This window comes from Platichthys flesus, chromosome 7 (genome assembly GCF_949316205.1).
Source record: "Platichthys flesus chromosome 7, fPlaFle2.1, whole genome shotgun sequence".
Classification (NCBI taxonomy): Eukaryota; Metazoa; Chordata; class Actinopteri; order Pleuronectiformes; family Pleuronectidae; genus Platichthys; species Platichthys flesus.
Window position 1 is genome coordinate 23,976,285 of NC_084951.1, and position 22,219 is coordinate 23,998,503.

Here is a 22,219-nt window from a genome sequence, read left to right on the forward strand (position 1 = left end):
AGGTTTTAACCATTTCGATCTTTAGTGAATTGTCTCCACAAGTATTCAATGGATTTTCATGAAATTTGGTAAAGAAGGTGTCGTTGTGTGAGAGAGAAGCACAGACGCAGATTCAGCAAATAAAGGCGCTGATATAAATAACAATATACATTTGTGACTGTAAACATTGTAGAGGTATTTTTAATGAATTAACTTAAAAATATGAATTGACTTCACTTGAAAACCTAACAAAGCCAAATCTTGAAAAACAAAACTTTCTGATTAGCAAACAATCATCTGAGCTCATGCTGTGTCCGACTTCTGCCTCATTTTCATCCTCAAAGACTTTAGTTGGACCTTGCTTGTTTCACACCCTCAGGGGTCTTTTCTTTCTCTTCTTTGTTTGCAATGTTGTTTTTCCTCTTGTCTGTGATTTCTTGTGTTTCTTTTACTCCTCAGCTCCACTAGATGACACTGTTGTGCTTCAGGCGAAGGAGGAATGATACTGTACCTTTCAGTATTTTATTGGCTTGGATAACATTTAACCCTCTGGATGAATCTACAACATGAGCACATCACCAGTCTATTTTTGTGTTGCCTTACAAAAAAACCAAACCACTTCCTTTCTCTGAAAACGTTCTTTGAATACGTCCCTGCTTCAAGATCCCATGAGGCTCTAGGAGTCTATTTTAAGACCCTGAACAAAAATAGAATACATCTATTTTTACTGCTGACTACTTCATGATGTGTCAAAATGCAGCCGTCTCTGTACAGATGTTGGTGCAGCAATAATTGATTAAAAAAATTATAATATTCACTATCAGCATGTTGCTTTTTTATGATTTGTATTCATTGGAAATGTACAAAGGGATGAGTGATCAATTGAAAGAAAACATTTTCCTTTAATAATCCAAATTCTCATTTGTTCAAGTTTGGAAAAATCAGCTCTTATCACACTATCTATTCTGTATCAGCTAATTTCAGCTGTTTCTTGAACTTATATGATGTAAAATATTAAAACTCAAAACACTGTTTTTACTGCTGCAACATTGAAAGTAGCACAAAGTGTGGTGGAAATTCTCTAATGACGTTAAGGACTAAAATTGCATTTTTTTTCAAGCCTCGGATTCTCAAATGAAACTTGAAGTAAATGACTGTGGGTGTGAAACATTCTATAACTATAATAAAGTTTGAGTTTCCACTGACTTCCACATCAGCAGGTTATTAGGACATAGAACAAGATTTAAGATACAAAGATATAAATAAAGATAGAGAGATTGTTCTCTGCTCCCTTTAACCTATTCAAGTTCTGGTTCGTCTTCCTGTAAAAGGGAAGTTGTTTCCTCTCCACAGTCGTCAACTGTTTGCTTGTTGTGTAATGTACAGTATGTTGTGATGTAGCACAAGTAAATTGATATTAAATGAATCTAACCCAGTTGAAGAGTTGTTAAACACAATATTGGACACTCTTGCATGCAGCGGTTCAATCAGACAATAACCTGGAATAGAAGAGTCCTGCAGGTTTCTCTTTAGATGCGGTTGTGGGGGACTGCACGTTCAGCAACTGTAAATCATTCTCACATGAAAATGTATTCAAAACTGACAGTCACAATCTCTTTTTACAGCTTATAGATTGTTTTGCACGATGATCTTTAGTTGCTGCTGTTGGAATACATTTTTCTACCCTCAATCCAGAGATGTCATTTTGTCTCTTTTGCACAAGATGAAGTTTTATCGATATTATTTCTGTTGGGGAGGAAAACAAAGGTCAGCTTCACAATTAGCACCATTTCAACTGAGCAGCCAGTAGCCGCAGTGGATAATGTGTCGAACCTCCTCAGCCCTCTCGATAATTGCAGGGTTTATTGCTCCGGCCGTGGATGACATGCCGTTCTGAGCTTGGATAGAGAGGTGGAATTGATTTTTCAAGTTGGTGTTGCAGTGGGGATCTACTGTGATAGTGTGTGTGTGTGTGATGTGAGAGGGAGTGGAGGGAGACAGCGAGCGAGAGAGAGAGAGAGAGACGTGAGTGGAGCGACGACAAACCAGTCATCTGTGTTCCTTGGTTGATTGCACCTGAGTGCTGTGACCGTGTCAGAGTGAGTCCTGCCTGAGCTGCAAAGGATGGTAAGCTCTCACTTCTCTTCTCTTGAAAATATATATGTCTTCTCAATGGTTTTATTGTCTTGACTTGAATCAACTGTTCGTTTCTTGAGGGATTTATTTCTGCTTTATTTCAGAAAGGGTAAGGGCACTCACCACAAAATATTTATCTTAATTTTGAAAGGATCAGGTTGTTACTTTAATGTGTGCAAGTTTTTTTTTATAATATTATATGAAGAGGAAAAAAACTATGCCACTGTTTCAGAGCTCAAATTAAGAGAAACGCAAAATACACATGGATGTTTATGGATTTCAGTGTTTAAAACTTTTACTCTCTCTTCACTCTACTTTTCATCAAAACAGACTGTGATATGAATTTAAAGATTTCATATCGCTTATATTCAACGTCTATAATTAAATATTTAATAGGAATTGGCTAAAACATTATATCTTATATATTAAATATTTGTGAATGTGGGCTATATACAAATACAATTTGATTGACTGATTGAGTACCCTGCTTTTTGACAAAGATAAATAAAAACAAATCAACTCTCATTCTGTACTTAAATAGTGTTACTTTGCGTTTCTGTCTCTAGGATTCTTGTGTTGTGCTCCTGGAGATCAACTGAATTGCGTTTCAACACGATGGAGAACAACACGACGATCTTCCGAGACGTCTATCAGGTTTTAAATCTGACAGAAATGCCTCGGAACCCTCTCGAGGAGCAGGTCATAACAATATTTTTGACAATGCTCATCTGTGGAGTTGGGATTGCTGGGAACATCATGGTGGTGCTGGTCGTGTTGCGCACCAAGCACATGGTGACCCCGACCAACTGTTACCTCGTCAGTCTGGCTGTCGCAGACCTCATCGTGCTCCTGGCCGCGGGGCTTCCGAATATCTCCGACGCCATCGCCTTCTGGATATACGGCTACACGGGATGCTTGTGTATAACTTATCTTCAGTACCTGGGCATCAACGTGTCGTCGTGCTCCATCACGGCGTTCACCATCGAGCGATACATTGCAATATGTCACTCCATAAAGGCTCAGTTCATATGCACCGTGTCCCGGGCCAAGAGGATCATAGCTGGGGTCTGGGTCTTCACCTCACTCTACTGCATCATGTGGTTCTTCTTAGTGGACACAGACGAAACCGTCTACACCAACGGCGTGGTGGTCACGTGTGGCTACCGTGTCTCCAGGAGTCTCTACATGCCAGTCTACTTCCTGGACTTCACCCTGTTCTACGGGATCCCCCTCACTGTGGCCACGGTCCTGTACGGACTCATCGCGAGGATCCTGTTCATGAGTCCTCTGCCGTCGCATCTCACCGACAGAGAGGGAGGAGGGTCGGTGCACCAGGGTCACTCCCACAGCACCAACAAGACCAACAAGGGTGCGGTCTCTGCTCGGAAACAGGTACTGGGAAGGTCTGACTGAAGAGATGTTTAACTAATACAAGAGAACATCTGTATGAGAACATATTGAGATCGTAGAATTCTTAATTCTCTTATTTTTTTGTTAGACCTTGATGGGGTCAGAATTTTCCATGTCCCTTTTATGTATATTTAATATCAAAAGGAAACAATGACTATGTTAGTTGGTTGGTTAATCACTTTGGTCCAGACTGAAATATAACTACTGGACACTTATGGTCCCCAAATCATGAACCTCAATGACTTACAGTACTTGATCCTTTGACTTGCCCCCCCCCCTTGGTACATGCAATTGACTTTCACTCTACCCACAGACATAAAAAACATAAAAATAGATGAAATACAAATTGCCCTTTTCAATAAAGATCCATTGGCCATGCTTGAAGATAATGCATTGTTTGTTACAGCTATGATTAATCCAGAATGACATAATTATATCATATTATATATTAATAAAAATAATGGTGCAATGGTGTAACCGACAATATTTTCTGTAGTTTACTTAGTTACATATGTTCGTTATGAGCATATATGTGAGTCAAGTTCCGCTGTTAGGAGCTGGTGTCACGTTAGCAGGACTTGATTAAACCAGAAGTATTAACTTGCTATGGCATTAACATGATATTGCATAGTTGTATGATTGCCACCGCTGACTTAATGCAACCTTATACATCATAAAATAAAATCTATCTATCTCATGGGGCACTTCAAGGGTTCTTGGGGGCCCTCTGGTGGCCACAGAGCAGCCACTTCGTATGCTTATTGTGAATTTGAGTTTCACTATTCACCATCAAATCGAAAGCTTAATTTTTCTAGAGTCGTGGATATCTAATAATAACCAGGTCTCCATCTGCCTCAGCTGTCTAGGGCTAGTCAGCAATTGTTAGCATGCTAATGCACTAAACTAAGATGGTGAACATTGTAAATATGATGTTAAACATCAGCATGTCCGGCTGCCAGTGTTTCCTCATCGGAGGTGTTTGGTAGATGGTCAAATATATCCATAACCCCATATATCAGAATTGGCAAATCTGTGTTTAGCAATTTCTGTAATTTTTGGAAACTGACAGACAATACGACCGAACTCACACAGGGATCAAATCAGGGTTCAATGTGCCTCGCGAAATTATATCTAAGAAAGAGTTTATACAAGAGCTTCTCAAGTCTCCTTTTGAAGCAACATCCTTCCAATGTGGACGACCTTTCAGATTTGCACATTTTCTAGTATTAACTCAACCTTTAGCATTGTGATCGTGACCAACACTGACATTAGCATCGTCAGCGTTTACCGCCTCGCTCAGCAGCTAGCAGGGCTGCGGATTCTTGCCTTAACATTGAGTCATTCATTGTGTCTGCTAGGATGCTATAATTGCCCTCTTCCTTCTTATTATCACAGGATTTCATCACCCTTGTCTTTTCTTTCCTTGCGCCTCCATCTCCCTCACTTTGCACCATCAGATAACGAAGATGCTGGCTGTGGTGGTCGTCCTCTTCGCCTTGCTGTGGATGCCATACCGAACGCTGGTGGTGGTCAACTCCTTCATCGACCCGCCCTACCACAACACCTGGTTCCTGCTCTTCTGCCGGATGTGCATCTACACCAACAGCGCCATCAACCCCATCATTTACAACCTCATGTCCCAGAAGTTTCGCGTGGCCTTCAAAAAGCTGTGCAAGTGCAACTGGCGGCACAAGGAGAAGGCGGTGGAGTACAACGTGCCGATGTACTACAGCGTCATGAAGGATTCGTCCCACGAGAGCAACGAGCCAATCACGGAGCAGGAGGACGTGAGTGGCCAAACCGTCAAGAGGTTCAACGTGAAGGCTGAGGACACAAGCACCTTCAGCGTCTCTTGATAAAAGCTCTGGGATAAAAGTGTGTGTGATTAATTATTTATAGATGTCTTTCTGTTCAAAGTTTAGAAAACGTGGTTATTTCTACGTGTTATAAAAAGTATTGGAATCTGTGGATATTGTTTGTGTTTGTTGTGATGCAAATTGTGTTTGTGTTGTAGTTGTGCTACTTTGGCTTCAGTATTGTAACTGTGTTGTAAGTATTGGTATTTTGGATTGTTCTTCAGCTATTTTAAACTACTAACTGATGTAAGATAATGGTAATAAAGAATTTAAGGTTATATTAAGCTGAAATACAGTAATACCTGATAGTGTGTTGATTATCATTGATTTTCCAATTGATATTCATGGTTTCAGAGGTTGAATCATAATCACTTTGGGGTTCCTGAAAATAAACCAGCCCAATTTGATAAAGTATCCTGACATAACTCACGTTATGATTTAGCGCTGTATAAAATAAATTGTAAATATCAGAACAGTTCCATCATTTCAGCAGGTAAAGAGATTTACTATAAGTAACTGAAAACACTGTGTACAGGACCTTTAATATACGTGTTTAATTAGGTTATTGAAAAGCCAGGCCATTGAAATCAGTTCTGACTTCAGAGTAATTAATAATTCAAAATAATTCACATCAGATTTTCAGCTCGACAGGAACTTGTGACCATCGAAGTTTTAATAGCAAACAAATTGGTTCTTATTCAAAACATCAGCCGAGTCCGATAAGGAGAACAAAGCTGTCATATTAGCAACTTGTGCAACAACTCCAACAGCAAGCACGTGATTAAAGGAAACATGGTGACGCTAATTGCTGCCAACGAGCTCACTGTTGTGTTAATGCAGTGAACATGTCCGCCCCAACACTGCATGTCCCTGCATCTCAATATATCCAGCTCTCTCTTTGTCGTGTAACCTGGTGTTGGATATCTAGAAAACCAGTATAAACCTTTAACTGGTTACAGATCCTTTGTCATGTTACTTTGTACTTTGAACTTTGTCCCTTAACGAATCCTAAAAATGTTTCATTCTCTTTATTGATGAGAGTTTTCTGTGTTGAATTAAAATAAATCTTGAGAGATATTTATCTGGTGATTTGTGACTTTCCATAGATTTAGACAAGTTGATCTGGGGCACACAGCACTGAGTTGTGAATGGAGAATAAAAGATAGTAAAAAAACATATATATTTTGTTTTGATGTGCATTTATAAGCTAATTCTTTTCCATATATAATTGAGTAAATCATCTGTACTCTCTAGTGTAGCTCTATATACCTCAAATCACAAGGTTATTATATATATATATATATAATTATTATATAAAATAAGTTATATATAGCAAATACAAAATACTTTGCAACATGTATGAAATATGTAAAACCTCTGTACGCACCATATCATGAACTTGGTGCCTGTAGACTGAGCTCACTGTCAATAATCGACCCTGTCAGTGTGTTTTAATGCAGGAGCTTTGTTCTCAGTCACGTTGAAAAATATCTTATAAAGCAATTAAACCTCTCAAAACCCTGCGCAGGCTGTATAGGGCTGATAAACCCTTATGAGGGGTTTTATGATGAAGGAGATGTCACAAGGGTCTGAGGGAGAATCAATGGGAGCCAGATACACACAAAGCTGAAGAGGCTTCTATAGCGGCGCCATTTATTCATTCTGTTCAGCTCCCCAACCAAACATCAGTTGGAATTCGCAAGAAATTCAAATGTTAGTTTTTCTTGCTTCATTTTCTGAGAAAGATTACAGGATTTAATTTCTCTGCTCCAGACAAACACCAAAGACACAACTTCCTAAACAGATACACAACAACGACAACAGATACACTCAGTGCTTCTAAAGCAACAACCTTTTACGCTCAGAGTGGAAAAAGGTTAGATCTCATTATTTCTGAGCTTCTCACAGTTTTTCCTTTTTCCGTCTCTTCATGTGAGGATTTTCTTTGAGTGAACTTTCATCTCTGGATCTGTAACAACTTGCAGCCCCGCGCTGACTAAGTGATGCTGAATGTGTTTTACAGATAAATCTCAAATAAAACCACCATACCTCACATTATGTGAAGGTCATGAATAAAACATAGCAGTCGTCGTAATACATTAACATTTTCTTTATAATAAATGAAAACAATGAGCTGCTCCTGTGAGAATGAATAATTCACCGGATCTGTGAAGAGCTCTTGTCTTCCTCGTATCATCGGAGGGCAGCCTTGTTGTTTCAGGTCGCTTCTCACGCTGCCGGGAGAAGATGCTCTATTATTTCTGTTCAGTATTTTCTTGATAAGCCCTCATATGTTTGAATTAATTTGTCTGTTTATTAATAAGAGACAAAGTAAGGAGGCAGGAGTTGGGATTTAACGTGTAGGTGCTAATTCTTCTTGAGCATAATTATGGAACAAATTAAAGTGAGAGAAAGAACAAAATAGAAAGAAAGAAGAAGGTGGAAATTTGAGGTGAGATGTGAACTGAGCTACAGAATCAAGTTTGTCTCAGGTTGAAATATAAAAATCACTGTTTCCATGTGAGTTTATTATCAGTTTATTGTTGGAATAAATATTTCTCAATTTATTATTAGTCATCGATGTGATGTATCAAACAACTCTGTGTTCTGTTAACATGATTAAATGAATAATATGTTGTGATCAAGTCCTAGAAAGAGTCTCATGTATGATGAGGTTTTTACTACCCTGTGCTTTCACATGCAGTTCTTCAGAATCAGGGGGCTGAGGAGAGGTTGCTATGAGACGGCCTAGGCTTTTAACATCGGCTGTAAATTAAAGTGATATGGTGGATAAGATGCTTTCAGCTTCCTGTGTATGTTCATGTTTTCAGGAGTCTCATATCTGTTCACTCATTTACCGTGAACAGATTTTTTAAAAGCTGTGCTCTTTCAAGGTGTCGATTGATTTTGGATTTAACGACTTTCTGAGTAACCAGGAAACAAGCAGCACATTGTCATGGAAAGAATTAAGTCCGACATAAATACAAAACCTGCAGCTATAGCAATGTGATGCACGTCAGAAGAAACATTTATTGCACCAGGATTATTTCAAGAAAGAACAAACAAAGCTGAACACAATCGAAGGAATAATGAGAAGCCGCCAAAAGGATGAGATATTTTATCTTTTATCGTTTTTTAATACTTTATCTTTATAGATCTGTTTATAAACACCAACAGAAAATGGCTGCACTACACTGCACACAAAAAATCTTTTTGAAAGTATAGGGCAAATATTAAATGCCCAATGCCAGGACACAATAATTAATACAACAGTTGCAGATTAAGTAGATTATTATTTTATAAAGGGAAGAATGATCAAATTTGAAACAAACATCAAAAGTGATTGAGCTGGTCGAATCCCGAGATCGGCATTATGTGGCCGAACCATTAAAATCTCTTGTTGAAGCACACATGAATAAAAGCTTTCATCTTTCCTCTGCTCAGTCACGGCAAACACTGTACACATTGATCAGTGGCTATCACAGCGTACTTTGAACTTTCCTCAGCCTTCAATGCATGTTTCACTCAGAGTCAATATTAAGATGTTTTTTATACACATGTGAAACTATCGGGCGACTCAACATAAGACAAACCATCATTGAGGTATCAATCGATCAGTCTCATGGAGGTGAGATGTATGTTCTGCATATGTTTCTGTAATTTCACCTGATTCAATCTAAGAATGAGTCCTTGTTCTATAAAGGGAAACCAGAGGATATGGCAGCGTTTCTTGAATTATTTATATGACCTATAGATTGATCATCTCGACACAGAGTGGTTATGCATACTTATGTCTGCATTAAGTAGAACCATGACTATACATATATATTAATGATGGTGTCACCGGACCTGCAGAAAGAAAACTGTTTGTTGAAAACATATAGTTTTTTATGTGTTTTTTAATGTGATTTGGGGATTAAAATACTTCCTGATAATTTATTTGATGGATTTGAAAAACTGCGATTGTCACATATCTATATGCAAATGACAGAGCTTCATGATTTGTACATTGAAGATCAGAGGAGAATCTGCTCTGTACAGAAAGAGGAATATTTGGTGAGACATCGAAATCATCCAATCTTATTTCATTTCACTTTAATTGATCTTCAAACCACTCAGGTGAAAAAATACATTTCATGTACAGGGCTGAAAGGCTCTAATCAATACAGTTTGCTCTGCAGTCACACACACACAGATGCACACACACACACACACACACACACACACACACACATTCACACACACAGACTAATTTCATGAATTGATCACTGTATATTTTCATATCTCAGGGAGCTGCAGGGTTATCAATACCACACTGTAAAAACATATTTATGATTCCGTAGATTGGGGGGGGGGGGTTTCCTTCTATAATCTCAAACCACTACATATTTATTTTGTCGTGTCTGAGAACAAGAGGATGAAATATGAACATAATCCAGGACATGACAGCAGCGTTCTCTCTGTTCACACACGGGGAAAGAATTCATCTCCACTGCATGAGGTATGTTGAATTGAGAAGAAGTTACCTATTGCTACCTTTGTGGCAAGTTTCAGCTAAACAGAGAAATAATATAAAGTTAATAATCACTTTGTGAAACTATATGGGAAACACAGATTTTCTTTAATCCAGATCCCTTAATTTGTCCTTGGTGAAATGGAGATCACTTGGAAAAAAGCTCAATCTCGCAATGTTCAAGAAAATAATTTCCTTAATAGGCCCGAAATGGATCGGTACCAACATTTAATGGGTCCTTCCCTGGCCTATACCAAATCCTTCCATAAAGTTTTGTGGAAATCCGTTTTGCAGTTTTGGCATTACCTTGTATACAAGCTAACAAACCTACAAACAAACAGACAGGGGGGAGAACATAACCTTCCTGGCCCCGGTTAATAAAAATTAATTCAAATAAACATAAGTACAACAGAAGCTGGTGAAGTTGTCATGTGTTTTGCAGATATGACATTTTTATATTTATATTTTGTTACTAAGGAATCACCGAAACAAATTCCAGATATTTAATTCAAAATCAGAAATATCCCACTTCATGGTGATTCTAAAGTCAGGAGCTCACCAAAGTCTGTAGGATTAATTATCTTTATAACATAAATGTCATCAACATTTTTTTGTAGTTTAATTGTTTTTGAAATATTTAAACCATCAGGCATACATTTTCTGTCATGGAGCTGTAGCCGGACTAAAAACACATTGAATAAGCTGCCTGTCACTTCTCCACCTGATCTCTCCCATTATGAAACAGCTCCTCTCCTGGGATCGACTGGGTAAATAGATGGTAAATGGTTTTGTATTTATATAGCGTTTTTCTAATCTGATGATGACCCTTCATAGCTCTTTACAGTACAGTTTTACATTTACCTATTCACACACACAATCATACAGTGCATCTATAAGCAGCACTTTGATGTTCTATGAGGGGCAAATCGAGGTTCAGCATCTTACCCAAGGACACTTCAGCATGCAGATGGGTCAGACTGGGGATCGATCTGCCGACCTTCAGGTTGAATGCCAACCGCTCTACCCCTCAGCCACAGGCACCCTTCAGAAAGACATGTTTAATGAAACCACCCCAGACTGGTGACGTCTTTATTACGCTGCTCACAAGAAGAACCACATTTTTTCCACACGGCTCCGATTCACAGTCGACCTTATTGCAGCTCAGTGTCCCCGCGGTAATATGACAATCACTGCTGTCGTTATGAATCTTCCCTCCTGACATGGGCCGTTGTTTCCCTGGCATCATTCAGTTCTTTTATGCTCCACTAAAAACACACATAAAATATAACTCTGTTCACACAGTGTTCCCCTCGAAGCAGCATCAGGAGACTTTCAGTTTTATATCGGTGTCTATAAATAAGATTTTATTTTGGTCCAGGATATTATTATAATATACTGCTTTCCTGGGAATCCGCTTTTTTCGTGTAAGTGTTTTCAAACTACTTTTTTTATGGCGTGTATTTTAAAAGGAATAACAACACAGTCCTCCTCTGACAAATGCAGCATGAAAACATATCTTTGCTTAACTTATGTTTGTCACCGCTGTTGGACTTTGGCATCGATAAATTATCTTGTGGAGGCTGAAGTTTACACATTTGACAAATATTATATATTAACAAAAGACTTATAGCAACAGAACACACTCATAACTTTAACTAAAACTTCTAATCTAAGGATAACTAATAATACAAATGCCAATCATAAAAATACACATATATTATTATTAGTAGTAGTTGTAGTAGTAGTAGTATTAATTAGATTCTGCCTCATTCTTTTCTTTTGTCTAAAATAACGAGCACAAACTATAACTGAGGCTGATTTAATGTGAATCTCGGTGTTGACAAGTTCAATTCTAAGCCCAAATATTGAACACCTGGTGGCGCTAGAGGTGAAGTCAGGTCAACACATGATGCGTCCTGTTGGGAATGCAAAACATTTACTAAAACAAATTCATCCAACAAAGCACAACACTCCGGCCAAGCTCTCAGAAACATGTGACAGTGAAGGAAACCCAGAGTTATGTTTCACAGACCATAATCATATGACTGTATATGTGAAGATACACTGATTGAGAGTCTCTGGAGTTAATGGATTGAAATCCACGGTAATATCCCTAAACCTCAATCCACCTTTGACCTTCATGGAAAGTGCAGCTGAGTTGGATAAACCTCTGAGGTGATAAAGGTGAGGCCCCGTGGGATCATGGGAAGTGAGAGCTGGACTCTCAGCTGGGCGCTGGGGGCAGATGGTGTCTCTCTCTCTCTCTCTCTCTCTCTCTCTCTCTCTCTCTCTCTCTCTCTCTCTCTCTCTCTCAGACTCAGACTCAGGCTGTTGAGCACGTGAGCACAGATGAGGGAGTCGAACTCGGAGTCTCACCCACAGATCACAGACTCCTAGAAAGCAGCTCACTGGTTTTGTTGGAATTACCACTGAAGACACATTTCTCCCTCTGATATCGTCTGCTGCGTGGAGATGCCTCACTCCAGGTAGAAGTATTACTTCTTCATTTCATGTTTTCATTTGAGATAAATCCTTATAGATCTATTACATATCTTTAGGTGAGATATTCCCTGATTCTTATTGTTGGTGACACTGTCACTTGTTGCAGAGTAATGTCGCTGAAAAGACAGAATATCACAAAACATACAAAACCAATAAAAGGGGAATTACAGTCCAGCAGCTTTTCATCCCGTGCAGAGCAGCCATTGCTTTTCTGAGGGTGTAGAAAGTAAAAGTGTTGTGGTGTTTTTACACTGCAATTTACAGAAGGACATGGAGTTAACATAAACAGAAGGAGGATCACTCACCTGCTAAAGCTCCTCTAATTCCATCTGCCGAGCGCGTATCTGCCTGAACTGCTTATAAGGTCTTTACAGTCAGACCCACTGTGGCTGAGAGAGACGAGGGCTACACACTTTCTAAGAGTTGAAGATAATTAGATTTATTTCACATTATAAGTGAAAGAAAACTTCTTTGCACTATATTAGTTTGATAACTTTACATTTTTGCGGATTTAGATTGATAGCATAAAATTTAGACAACCAATATGATGGACACAAGTTTCAAAGGTGTATGAAGTAATTAAAACTACCCCGAGTTTTAAGAGCTTTAAGGTTTAAGTGCCATTCTGTATCCGTAGTACTTTAACTTTTGATATTTGAAGTAAAATAAATGTAAATATCACTAAGTACTGTGTATAGCTGGAGTTAGAACCAAGATAAGAATAAGAGCAGATTGAAAATTTATTTCAAATTAAAATTAACTATGGACATTAACTTGTCACCTGAGGCTTTTATTGCACAATTTATTGCTCTACATTTTTGTGATAACTTTATGTTTATGCAGATTTAGACTAATAACACAAAATACATTCATACAAATGACGGTTTATGAGAAGCTCCAGAAGTATATAAATAATCTAAATTACCTCCATCGTTATATGCTGCAAAATAAAGGTGATATAAACAATGTACATCAGTAATAATATTCCAATAATATATGCATGCGTAATACTTTACTTATACTTTTGATATTATAAGTTTGTATCAGTGCTAAATGCTGAAATTTAGGTGTTTATTCTGTTTATATTTGTTATTATTTAATTGCCGTATTGACTTGTATCTAAAGATCTGAGTTCTTCTCCACTACAGGTCGTTACTGTCTTCATTATGCTTCAGAATAAGTATTTGTGTTTTCGTCGTATTGCTCAGTACCTGTTCCCAGAACAATGAGTCACAGGTCGTTTCCTCATCTGCATCCTGCTCTTGTACAAAAGAACCAGAAAGAGAAAAGCTGCGAGGGGATCCCCAGTTTCCTTCTCTGGTTCCTGAACAGATGCTTGAACGTGGGAACGAGCTACATCCTCTCACATATATCATGTCGTTTGGAAATATGATGATGTTTCAAATTAAATTAATATAATTTCCTCCCAGGATGGTCATAGAACATGATGGATAATAACAGCCAGGAAAACCTCGAGCTGAATTCATGTTTGTCGCTGAAAACACTTCCTTCTTTTTGCAGGTGCACAGCAGGAAATTCTTTTGCACACGTTCTCCATTCGGGAGTTTCCTCTCGGCCTGGATGCAACATGCAGGACTTTGCAATCTCCCAGTGAACAAAGCAAATTCTACTCCAGACCAGAAGAGATAATCCTCCAAGATGGCCGCCCATTCAGACTATGTTGTCGAGGAGCCAGGAGCTGAGTTAGCCGGAGTGGACATGTGCACGCTGGAGATTAGCTTGAAGTATGAAGTCATCTCGTCCATCGTCTGCTCGGTTTGCCTTTCATTCGGCCTCATCTACTGCTTCTTCGGTACGTGTTCATGACACCAGAGCTGCATTGTGGGACCTTTTAGTGGAGGCCGAGGTCTTTTAAGCAGTTTTCTCCTCTTTTAAAGTCACAAGTTGACTATTTATCAACTGTTTTCAATAGTATCTATAGTATCTCTATGGCTTAAGGCCTCGTGGCAGGTGTCTGAGGGCTGCCAGGGGTTTAGATTGGATAATCCCAAAGCTGGAGGAGGCAGATGGGGACGGCCCCGTGTCTGACTCCCACAGAGGTATATGAAGCGCCACCTGTTGCACTGACCGTGTTAAACCTGATGACAGCTTGTGAGGGTTCTGGCAGCGGTTCTGGATTTGTGTTAAACACCTTCTCTGGTCCAGAAAACAGTCATTTGTGGATCTGTAAGAGAAATAAGCTGCAAAATGTAAACACAAACACAACAAAACCAAACTTTGTGTGTGCAGTTGTGTGTCCTGTCGACCTGCTCTCTAAAGCACGTGACATTGTTCATACACACACTCTGCCAAACTCCCAGTAAAGTCCCAGTAAGTCCTACACTGTCAACTTTGCTGTTGTCTGTTAGAAAGTTTATTAACATTGCTTAATAATGTTTAACTTGAAGGTGAACAGCTGTTTCAGTTTTGTTCAAGTTGTGTTTTCAGATTTTTACTTTCATTACTACCACTGTAGTAAAGACAACTTTTACAAAGGATCTGACATTGTTGTATGTTTGTTTAAGGAAAGTTTATCCAAACACAAAACTGGATGAACTTTCCCTTTTAGCTTCTGACAACTTGTTTTGGTTTGTTGTCAAAAAACTGCTCCTCTTGATTTGATCCTAAAATTCTACAAAGAGTTTGTTTTATGTTGCATTGTAAACATGTAAACTCAAACTGTCCTGCTCATTTCATCAAAGTTTGTATAAATAGTAATTTTACTATTCAAAATGATGTAGAGTAAAAATAGATATACTGAATATGCCATATTACTCTAAAATTAGATGATTATCAGTACCCAGTTCGAGACAGAATTATGATTGAAAGAAAATCTGTATTAACCACAATATGTGTGTTTATTCAAGACGTCAAAACTCAAAGTATCAACTGTAACATTGGAAGAAATGTAGTTTATTTAGAAATAATAACAAAAACTAGTGCTGTCTATGTGATTGTATTATGCTTCTTGTGTGTTTGTGATGATTTTTCAATTCAGATTTTGTCAATTCTGTTTTGCTTGTTGAACGTCTGAGCCTTCAACAAGGATTTGTTTGAATTTGTAAATGTAAACTGATTTTGTCTCTGATCGACTTCCCAGGATACCGCTGCTTCAAGATGGTCATGTTCCTCTCTGGCTTCATGTCCGGCACAACATCCGTCCTCCTGCTGTACCACACGGAGCCAGTGTTGGACATCAAGCTGGGCCCGGAGACCAAGGCGGGGTTAGGCCTGGGCGTGGGGGTGCTCTGCGGCCTGATGACGATGCTGCTCCCGGCAGTGGGACTCCTCTTCAGCGGCCTGCAGCTCGGGACCCTCCTCTCCCTCGACGCCCTGGTGGTGGTGGGACAGTTCTGCAGCCTCAGTCCTGTGTGGGTGCCTCCCAGTACCATACTGGTCGTCAGCATCATCACCGCTGTGTGCACACTCCTGTGGCAGAAACTATTCAGCATCGTCTTCACTTCTGTGTTTGGAGCCACCACTGTGATGCTGTGTGTGGATTACCTGGTGGGGTCCTTCATGCTGCCTGATCAGGTGTATGACGTGCTCTGTCAAGTCGCCCCACCACCACTCTGCTGGTACAACGGGACCATCATGGGGATCTGTCCCATATTCAGTCTGTTAGGTCTGTTAGTGCAGTGGAGGTTTACTGCGAAAGGACTGTCTCACACAGAAGGTGAGTTCATCTGCACCGACTGATGCATTCAGGCTCCGGCTGTCTTCATGTTGAACAGGCCATCTGTCACACTAATGGTTTCCCTCACACTCCCCTGTGAATGTTCCCCAGGTGCACACAAAAGACAGAAGAAACATTCCAAGAAGCTCAGCTACAGAGAGTGCAGGGGAAGACCTCGACCACACCGGCGGCGCAGGCCTCCCCCCCTGAAGCGTTACGCCGGAGACGTCCTGGCACCGGTCAGTACCTCACCTGTTGTTTCCTTCTTCAAAATACCTGCATGATGCAAAACACATCAGTGATACCTCTAATACTGCCAAAATACTTTTAATATTATAAAATATACCTGGATCTGATGGGATTAATCAGCACTGAGTGAACTTGTTTGGCAAAAGGAGATCAATTTGTATGTGAGTTCTGCACTACACCTTTAAGTAAAAGTAATCCAATGTGTAGAAATACTCCATTACAAGTAAAAGTCTTTGGAAATGTTCCTTGTGTAAACATTTGTCAGTGTTATCAGTGACCCGCAAACAAAGTATGAATTAAATTGAATTGTCTCCATCAGTAAACATGAAATAATAAAAGAACAAAACATTTTATTCAGTCCAGCCATCATGTTTTCTATATGAAATCTTAACATGATAACATGCAACTACATCTCTTATATAAATGTGTTGGAAAATGGGGGAAAGAGCAGCATGATATAGAATTAACATCTCAAAATGAACACAGCACTTGAATTATCTCCATCACGGCTCCTCATGTATGATTCTTTTGTCCTTGATGATCACATCAACAACAACATGCCCCCCCCCCCCCCCCCCCCCCGCTTGTGTTGCAGAGTTATCTCCAGAGCCTTCAGGAGCGGCAGCTGGAAACAGGCTCGTCCAACAGCAGCTTCAGCACCGTCACACACGCCCTCATTGACTTTGACTTTGAGACGGGCTCCATGGTGCCTCTCACTTCCTCCTCCCCTGTTTTCAACTTCTGAAACAAACATCACTCGTTTGTAAACTACTCACATCGGAGGAATTCATTACAGCTGAATCTTTGCACGGCTGAATTTCAAGAGGAAAACAATTCCACAGTCTCGTCTGCTGCCGGGAAATCTCCCTGAACCGGTTTCCTCAGATAATCATCAACGTGCACACGGAGGGATTTGAGGAGCTGGGAGATCGTCCTCCGAATGATGACAAGGTTAATTAATACAACTTCCACAGACACCAGACTCATCTGATCACAACCTCCTCCCAGAAGTTTATGTTTTCTTTCTATACTATTATATATTCTCTCTGGAAACTGATGATCGATTGCAAACATGGACCTAAGGTGTGTGTCTAGATTAGTTTTGGTTTCATCAGTTTCAACGTTGTGTGGTTACAAGCAATAAATCCATAGCAGCACATTTGTTGGAATAAAGGATTCATATCTAAAAAAAGGGAACAAACAAGTTTATCCGGACATCATTTCAGGTGGAATTGGGATGGAGCTCAAAGTCTGTTACAAATTGTATGTTATTTATTTTATATTGAATTCAAGCAGAGTTACTGCTAATCTACAAACCTAATTTGCATTTGGAAGGACTAGTTTATCTGGTGTTTTTCATTACATTTTTAGAAAATGAACAACACTTTTTATTAGCTTTTGGTGATTTCACTAACTGGTTCCACTGTATTAAAAAAATCCTCAGATTTAACACACATAAAGTAGAAGCATTAAGATCTCTCAGCTTGTTTTTCAGTTTCTCCTCCAGCCTGAACATCAGTGTTGCTGTAGTCAAAGAAAGTCGGAGCGTTGTAAAAGATTTGTCAGTGCATAACAACGTCACAAAAATCACACAACACAAAGTCTTAATCTGTCTTTATTCATTTCATGTGTGTTAATAGATACTTTTCACATATTCATGTCTTGTTGCCACGGAAAAACAAAACATAACATTATGCAAATATTACGTGACGTGAAATATCAATAACATTATCAATATAACTCTCATTCCTCACTCAAGAGATTGTCACAGTATGAGGAACATTTCCCAATAAAGAAGTTGTTTTGACAGTTTTGTGTTGACTCCTCGGTGGCCTCTAGTGGCTCAGTCGTCACACTGCATCCAGTGTGAGGCGATATCCTGAGGATAGCCCTTCTCCACGGTTTGGTGCTTCTGGTTCACTCGCCAGTACTCAGAGCCTTTAAATAAGTAAATATGTCCGTTTGTCCACGTGAGCGCAGCGTCGGTGCTGCTGGGAGCTCCGTGGAAGAGGTGGCTGATGGGTTTGGGATATGACCTGAAGTCTGTCGGACCAGTTTCATCCCACTGCCAGTATCCAGATCCCTGACATGAGAAGAGTGTTATTTTACAGAAACTGACAATTCCAAAAAAATATATGCGTTGCCAGATTAAGTGAAGCAAATGTTTGTTTTTTTCGTCACTTACTTTGATAAATATCAGTTTCTTGTTCTTTTTGAAGTACAAGGCCGAGTCAACCTTTGCCGGGACGTTGACCAAGCGTCTGGGGTAACCGTGGTCGAGTTTGAATCCTGTGTATCTCCACACCTTGTCGTCTGTGAGAGGACATTTGGAAAGAAGAAAAAATCCAAACACTTTTATAAGCTCTCTGAAATGTTCAAATCCTGCCAGCGTGGGACATCCCGCCCCTGGAGCTCAAGTGGGAAAGTCTGAAACTATGAAATTAATTCACCTTTCAGAAAATAGGACTTTCCGGTCCTCTGAGAGTGAACAGCTGCATCGAGGCTCCCGGGAAGCGCCTTCCACAGCGCTGAGATCAGCATTGGAGAACTGGGGCCCGAGCTGGACACTGTCCACATGTACTGACCACTGAACGCATAGGTCTTATGTGAAGGACCTACAGGGACACAGTGGGGAAGACAAAGATCTGTAGCTGCAGTTCATTGTCAGGGCCAAAGTTACTACACAAATGTACTTCCTTTATCATTTGTGTTTCTTAAATTAAGGGCATTGTGACAGGGTTAGAATCTTCATACCCAACATGACCGCATCCAATGTGGCTTTGCAAGGATCTGCAACGCCCCCTGGTGCCGGCTGACTTGGTTTTCTGGGCGGAGGAAGAGTCACGGCTTTTCCTAAGAGGGTTACAACACTGCACATTGCATAACTGATATTGTAAACAGAACACGGATCATATCTCAGCAGCGTGACAGAATTCTGATATTACCATACAAGGCTTGGATCCCTCGAACATCGTCCGGATGCAGCTTGAAGTCCGAGCGGTACCCGTTGTACACAGGTCCCATGGCTGCACTGGAGTGCTGTGAGTGGCCCAGGCCGAGAGCGTGGCCGATCTCGTGAACCGCCACGATCATCAGGTTGGAGCCGTAGCTCCGCCCTTCGGTCCACAGCTCGTCCTCGTCAAAGTGGACGATGCCCGACTGGGGAGCGTCAGCGTGGGCTAAAACGTGGCCTGAGGATAAAACACAACATTTAAAACGCTGAGATCCTAAAACTTTTAACCAAATATGAAGAGATTAGAGGGGGAAAGTTTGTTCAATGATCAAATTATGTGTGGTTGCTTGGGGTCAAAGGTTATGGCCGAGGTTAGGGTTGGGTTTTGGTTATGGTTGTGTTAGGTTGTGTTGGGGTTATGGTTGTGTTGTGATGGGTTGGGTTGTGTTGGGGTTATGGTTGTGTTGTGATGGGTTGGGTTGTGTTGGGGTTATGGTTGTTTTGGGTTTACTCTCTCCTACCTCGTCCATCGAAGGGAACTGGACATGATTTGTCTTTTCTGTGAAAGGAGAATTTGATGTCTGCTCTTCCCTGTTGCGTCTCCTGGAACCGCAGCGGCGACACGTCACTCCAGTACTTGAAGGCGTTAAGGATGGCCGACCGGGTCTTCCCCTGACCCAAGTGGGGGGTGTAGTTAAAGATGCGGTAGGTCAACATCTTCTTACGCCAGTAACCTGTCCCAGCAGGAAACATACGTTAACCTTTCTGAGATGATACGCGGTTTATCAACAATCTGAATATATAACGTGAAGACATTGACTCACCCATGGCTCTGTATCTGAGGGACCTCATATTGAAGGAGTCCTGCAGACCACATCGAGGCCTGTTCATCATCGACAGTGTGGCTGAATCCAATGTTCCTGATATTCGCAGGTTTGTCACTTTCTGAAAGATTCTGACAGACAAAAAGATTTTTTTTATGATGTGTCACGATTCAAAGAAGCAAACAGACTCTGGTTACAAATTAAAACTGATATTTTAGAACCAGTCACCTTGCTGCTTCAGCTATTGCCGCAGGTGGAGGGTCTGGGCCTTTACTGTCCAGAGGGATGTGCAGATATCCATAACTCCTTAAATACGCCTGAAGAGAGACGACTCAGAGTATTAACATATCTACTCATTATGCATACTCCACACTGGGCTCTGTCTGTGCAATAAGATCCTCTTATTGGATTGTTATCAGTGGAACATTTATATAAAAACTGTATTTGGGTGCTGTAACTGTGTGTGGGGCTCATTTTAACAATTTTATATGATAGTGGGTGTTTTCATCTACATGGGGACCAATCCATAGTTGATGGATGGATATTTACATCTAAACGAATGACATCTTGATTGCTCATATATTTTATTTGTCAAATCCTAATCTCAAAGTCTAAAGCAGCCAGTAACAGTATTAATATGTCAAAGAATGTTCATAGTTGAGAGTAAAAGCCACGTTCTATTTTTATTTATTCTCAACTGCTAAGGTATCAAAGCCTCAATATATTGTTGGAGATATTTTTTCAGTTTCATTTCATGGTAATGATGTTATCAGAGGGAGTGGCTGGTGTTATCAGAAACTACATGTTACCAAACAACCCTGAGAAGAAATCCCAGTGTATTTTCGAACCATCCCAATAATACATCATTATATTTTGAATGTATAATAAAGTAAAATAAAATGAACAGCATTATTGTATACTACTCTTATACTGTTAAAATAATGTATTTAATGATTGCAGTTTATGTTATTACACAGATTGTGATAATATAGAATCTATAATCATAAGCAATTAAACACCCAGTTACTGTAAAATCAAAACCTAATGAAAACTCAAACTTATGTTTATATTCAAGAACTGTTTCCAAGTAACTATGATACGTTTTACAATAATTGTTTCTAGTTTCAGCATCTCAATTTTTCTATGTCATCTTACCACAGCCTCGGTAAACTCCTCCGTGTTCAGGGCGACACAAGGAACTGGTGTCATCAAAACAAAAAGCACCATTAACTCCAGTCTATGTCCCATTTTATACTCTGGGCCTTTTTCCATGAGTGAGAAATAAAAAAAATTATTTCAATGGAGTCCAACACAAGGAGATGTTTTTAATCGCTGAGGACTGAGGCTCCTCCGTGTTGCTCCATCCTCTGGGTGCTGGGGTCCCTGTATCACAGCTGGAGCTGGTGCCCCAGTTTAGAGGTTTGGTTTTTATACCGTCTGCTCCAGACCTGCCTCAAAACCACACGATAAACTCACACGAGGAATGTGTGGACGACAAAAAACCAAAACATATTTAAAACACTCAAGTCGTGATCACGCCTTCTTACTCCATCATTTAGAGCCGTTTGTCTCCAAAGTGTCAGAACAACCTCAGAGTAATGTTGTTTACGTCAAAGGAAGCAAATAAAGGAAGGATTTTAAAAAAAACAGCTTATCATCATCAACTAAAGGTGAAGAACAAACCATTTAAATTCAATTAACTGCAAAACTTTATGAGTCATTCATTTTCCAGCCTTGTGACTTAGAAAAAACTGCTGCTGTTGCTCAATTGTGATTAATGTGACAGATGCTGGACGTGAATTCTTTGGTGTGTGGATGCAGCTCTGAGAAGAAAACAACTCACCACACTTCCTCCTCCTCCTTGACACAACAGTTAATTATATTGTTCAAAATGCAGAGGCCCATTCATGGAGAGACAATAACGCCCTCGTGTAAACATCGCCTTGCCATCGTCTTATGAATGGAGACGGACAACACCTCCTTCCCTGCTTCAACACTGTGGACCACAGCTCGGGGAATGCGAGGGGAAATGCTCACACACGTTTTAAACAATTACAGCTGCTGAATTTAACAAGTATTTTAAGGTCAGATGCACTGGACAGTTCCTGATCTTCACCAGTA

At 40.0% G+C, this 22,219-nt stretch overlaps 3 protein-coding genes across 3 annotated transcripts; 2 read left to right on the forward strand and 1 right to left on the reverse strand.

The window, feature by feature from the left end:
- Window positions 1-2,730: 2,730 nt before the first annotated feature.
- On the forward strand, window positions 2,731-6,414 carry LOC133956902 (thyrotropin-releasing hormone receptor-like). Its single transcript, XM_062392266.1, has 2 exons — window positions 2,731-3,507; window positions 4,983-6,414. The coding sequence occupies exons 1-2, from the start codon at window positions 2,731-2,733 to the stop codon at window positions 5,379-5,381; spliced, it is 1,176 nt and encodes a 391-aa protein (XP_062248250.1). The 3' UTR covers window positions 5,382-6,414.
- Window positions 6,415-12,225: 5,811 nt separating this feature from the next.
- LOC133957345 (transmembrane protein 198-like) lies at window positions 12,226-18,082 on the forward strand. Its single transcript, XM_062392880.1, has 5 exons — window positions 12,226-12,380; window positions 13,918-14,209; window positions 15,497-16,072; window positions 16,184-16,311; window positions 16,917-18,082. The coding sequence occupies exons 2-5, from the start codon at window positions 14,056-14,058 to the stop codon at window positions 17,064-17,066; spliced, it is 1,008 nt and encodes a 335-aa protein (XP_062248864.1). The 5' UTR covers window positions 12,226-12,380; window positions 13,918-14,055; the 3' UTR covers window positions 17,067-18,082.
- LOC133957177 (matrix metalloproteinase-19-like) lies at window positions 17,951-21,307 on the reverse strand. The gene is made up of 9 exons (XM_062392638.1): window positions 21,254-21,307; window positions 20,327-20,415; window positions 20,099-20,229; window positions 19,796-20,008; window positions 19,267-19,512; window positions 19,076-19,174; window positions 18,772-18,936; window positions 18,507-18,634; window positions 17,951-18,404 (listed from the first exon to the last, which is right to left on the reverse strand). Exons 1-9 carry the CDS (start codon window positions 21,305-21,307, stop codon window positions 18,165-18,167), a joined length of 1,365 nt encoding a protein of 454 aa, XP_062248622.1. The 3' UTR covers window positions 17,951-18,164.
- Between the last annotated feature and the right edge of the window lie 912 nt (window positions 21,308-22,219).

Bases quoted from the DNA above. Each gene is read 5' to 3' on its own strand.
- LOC133957345 (XM_062392880.1), top strand. From the start codon at position 14,056: ATGGCCGCCCATTCAGACTATGTTGTCGAGGAGCCAGGAGCTGAGTTA. The intron at 14,210-15,496 runs GTACGTGTTCAT...TCGACTTCCCAG, and splicing joins CCTCATCTACTGCTTCTTCG to GATACCGCTGCTTCAAGATG. The intron at 16,073-16,183 runs GTGAGTTCATCT...AATGTTCCCCAG, and splicing joins AGGACTGTCTCACACAGAAG to GTGCACACAAAAGACAGAAG.
- LOC133957177 (XM_062392638.1), bottom strand. From the start codon at position 21,307: ATGACACCAGTTCCTTGTGTCGCCCTGAACACGGAGGAGTTTACCGAG. The intron at 20,416-21,253 runs GTAAGATGACAT...GTCTCTCTTCAG, and splicing joins AGGAGTTTACCGAGGCTGTG to GCGTATTTAAGGAGTTATGG. The intron at 19,175-19,266 runs GTAATATCAGAA...TAACCCTCTTAG, and splicing joins AGGGATCCAAGCCTTGTATG to GAAAAGCCGTGACTCTTCCT.
- LOC133956902 (XM_062392266.1), top strand. From the start codon at position 2,731: ATGGAGAACAACACGACGATCTTCCGAGACGTCTATCAGGTTTTAAAT. The intron at 3,508-4,982 runs GTACTGGGAAGG...TTGCACCATCAG, and splicing joins CGGTCTCTGCTCGGAAACAG to ATAACGAAGATGCTGGCTGT.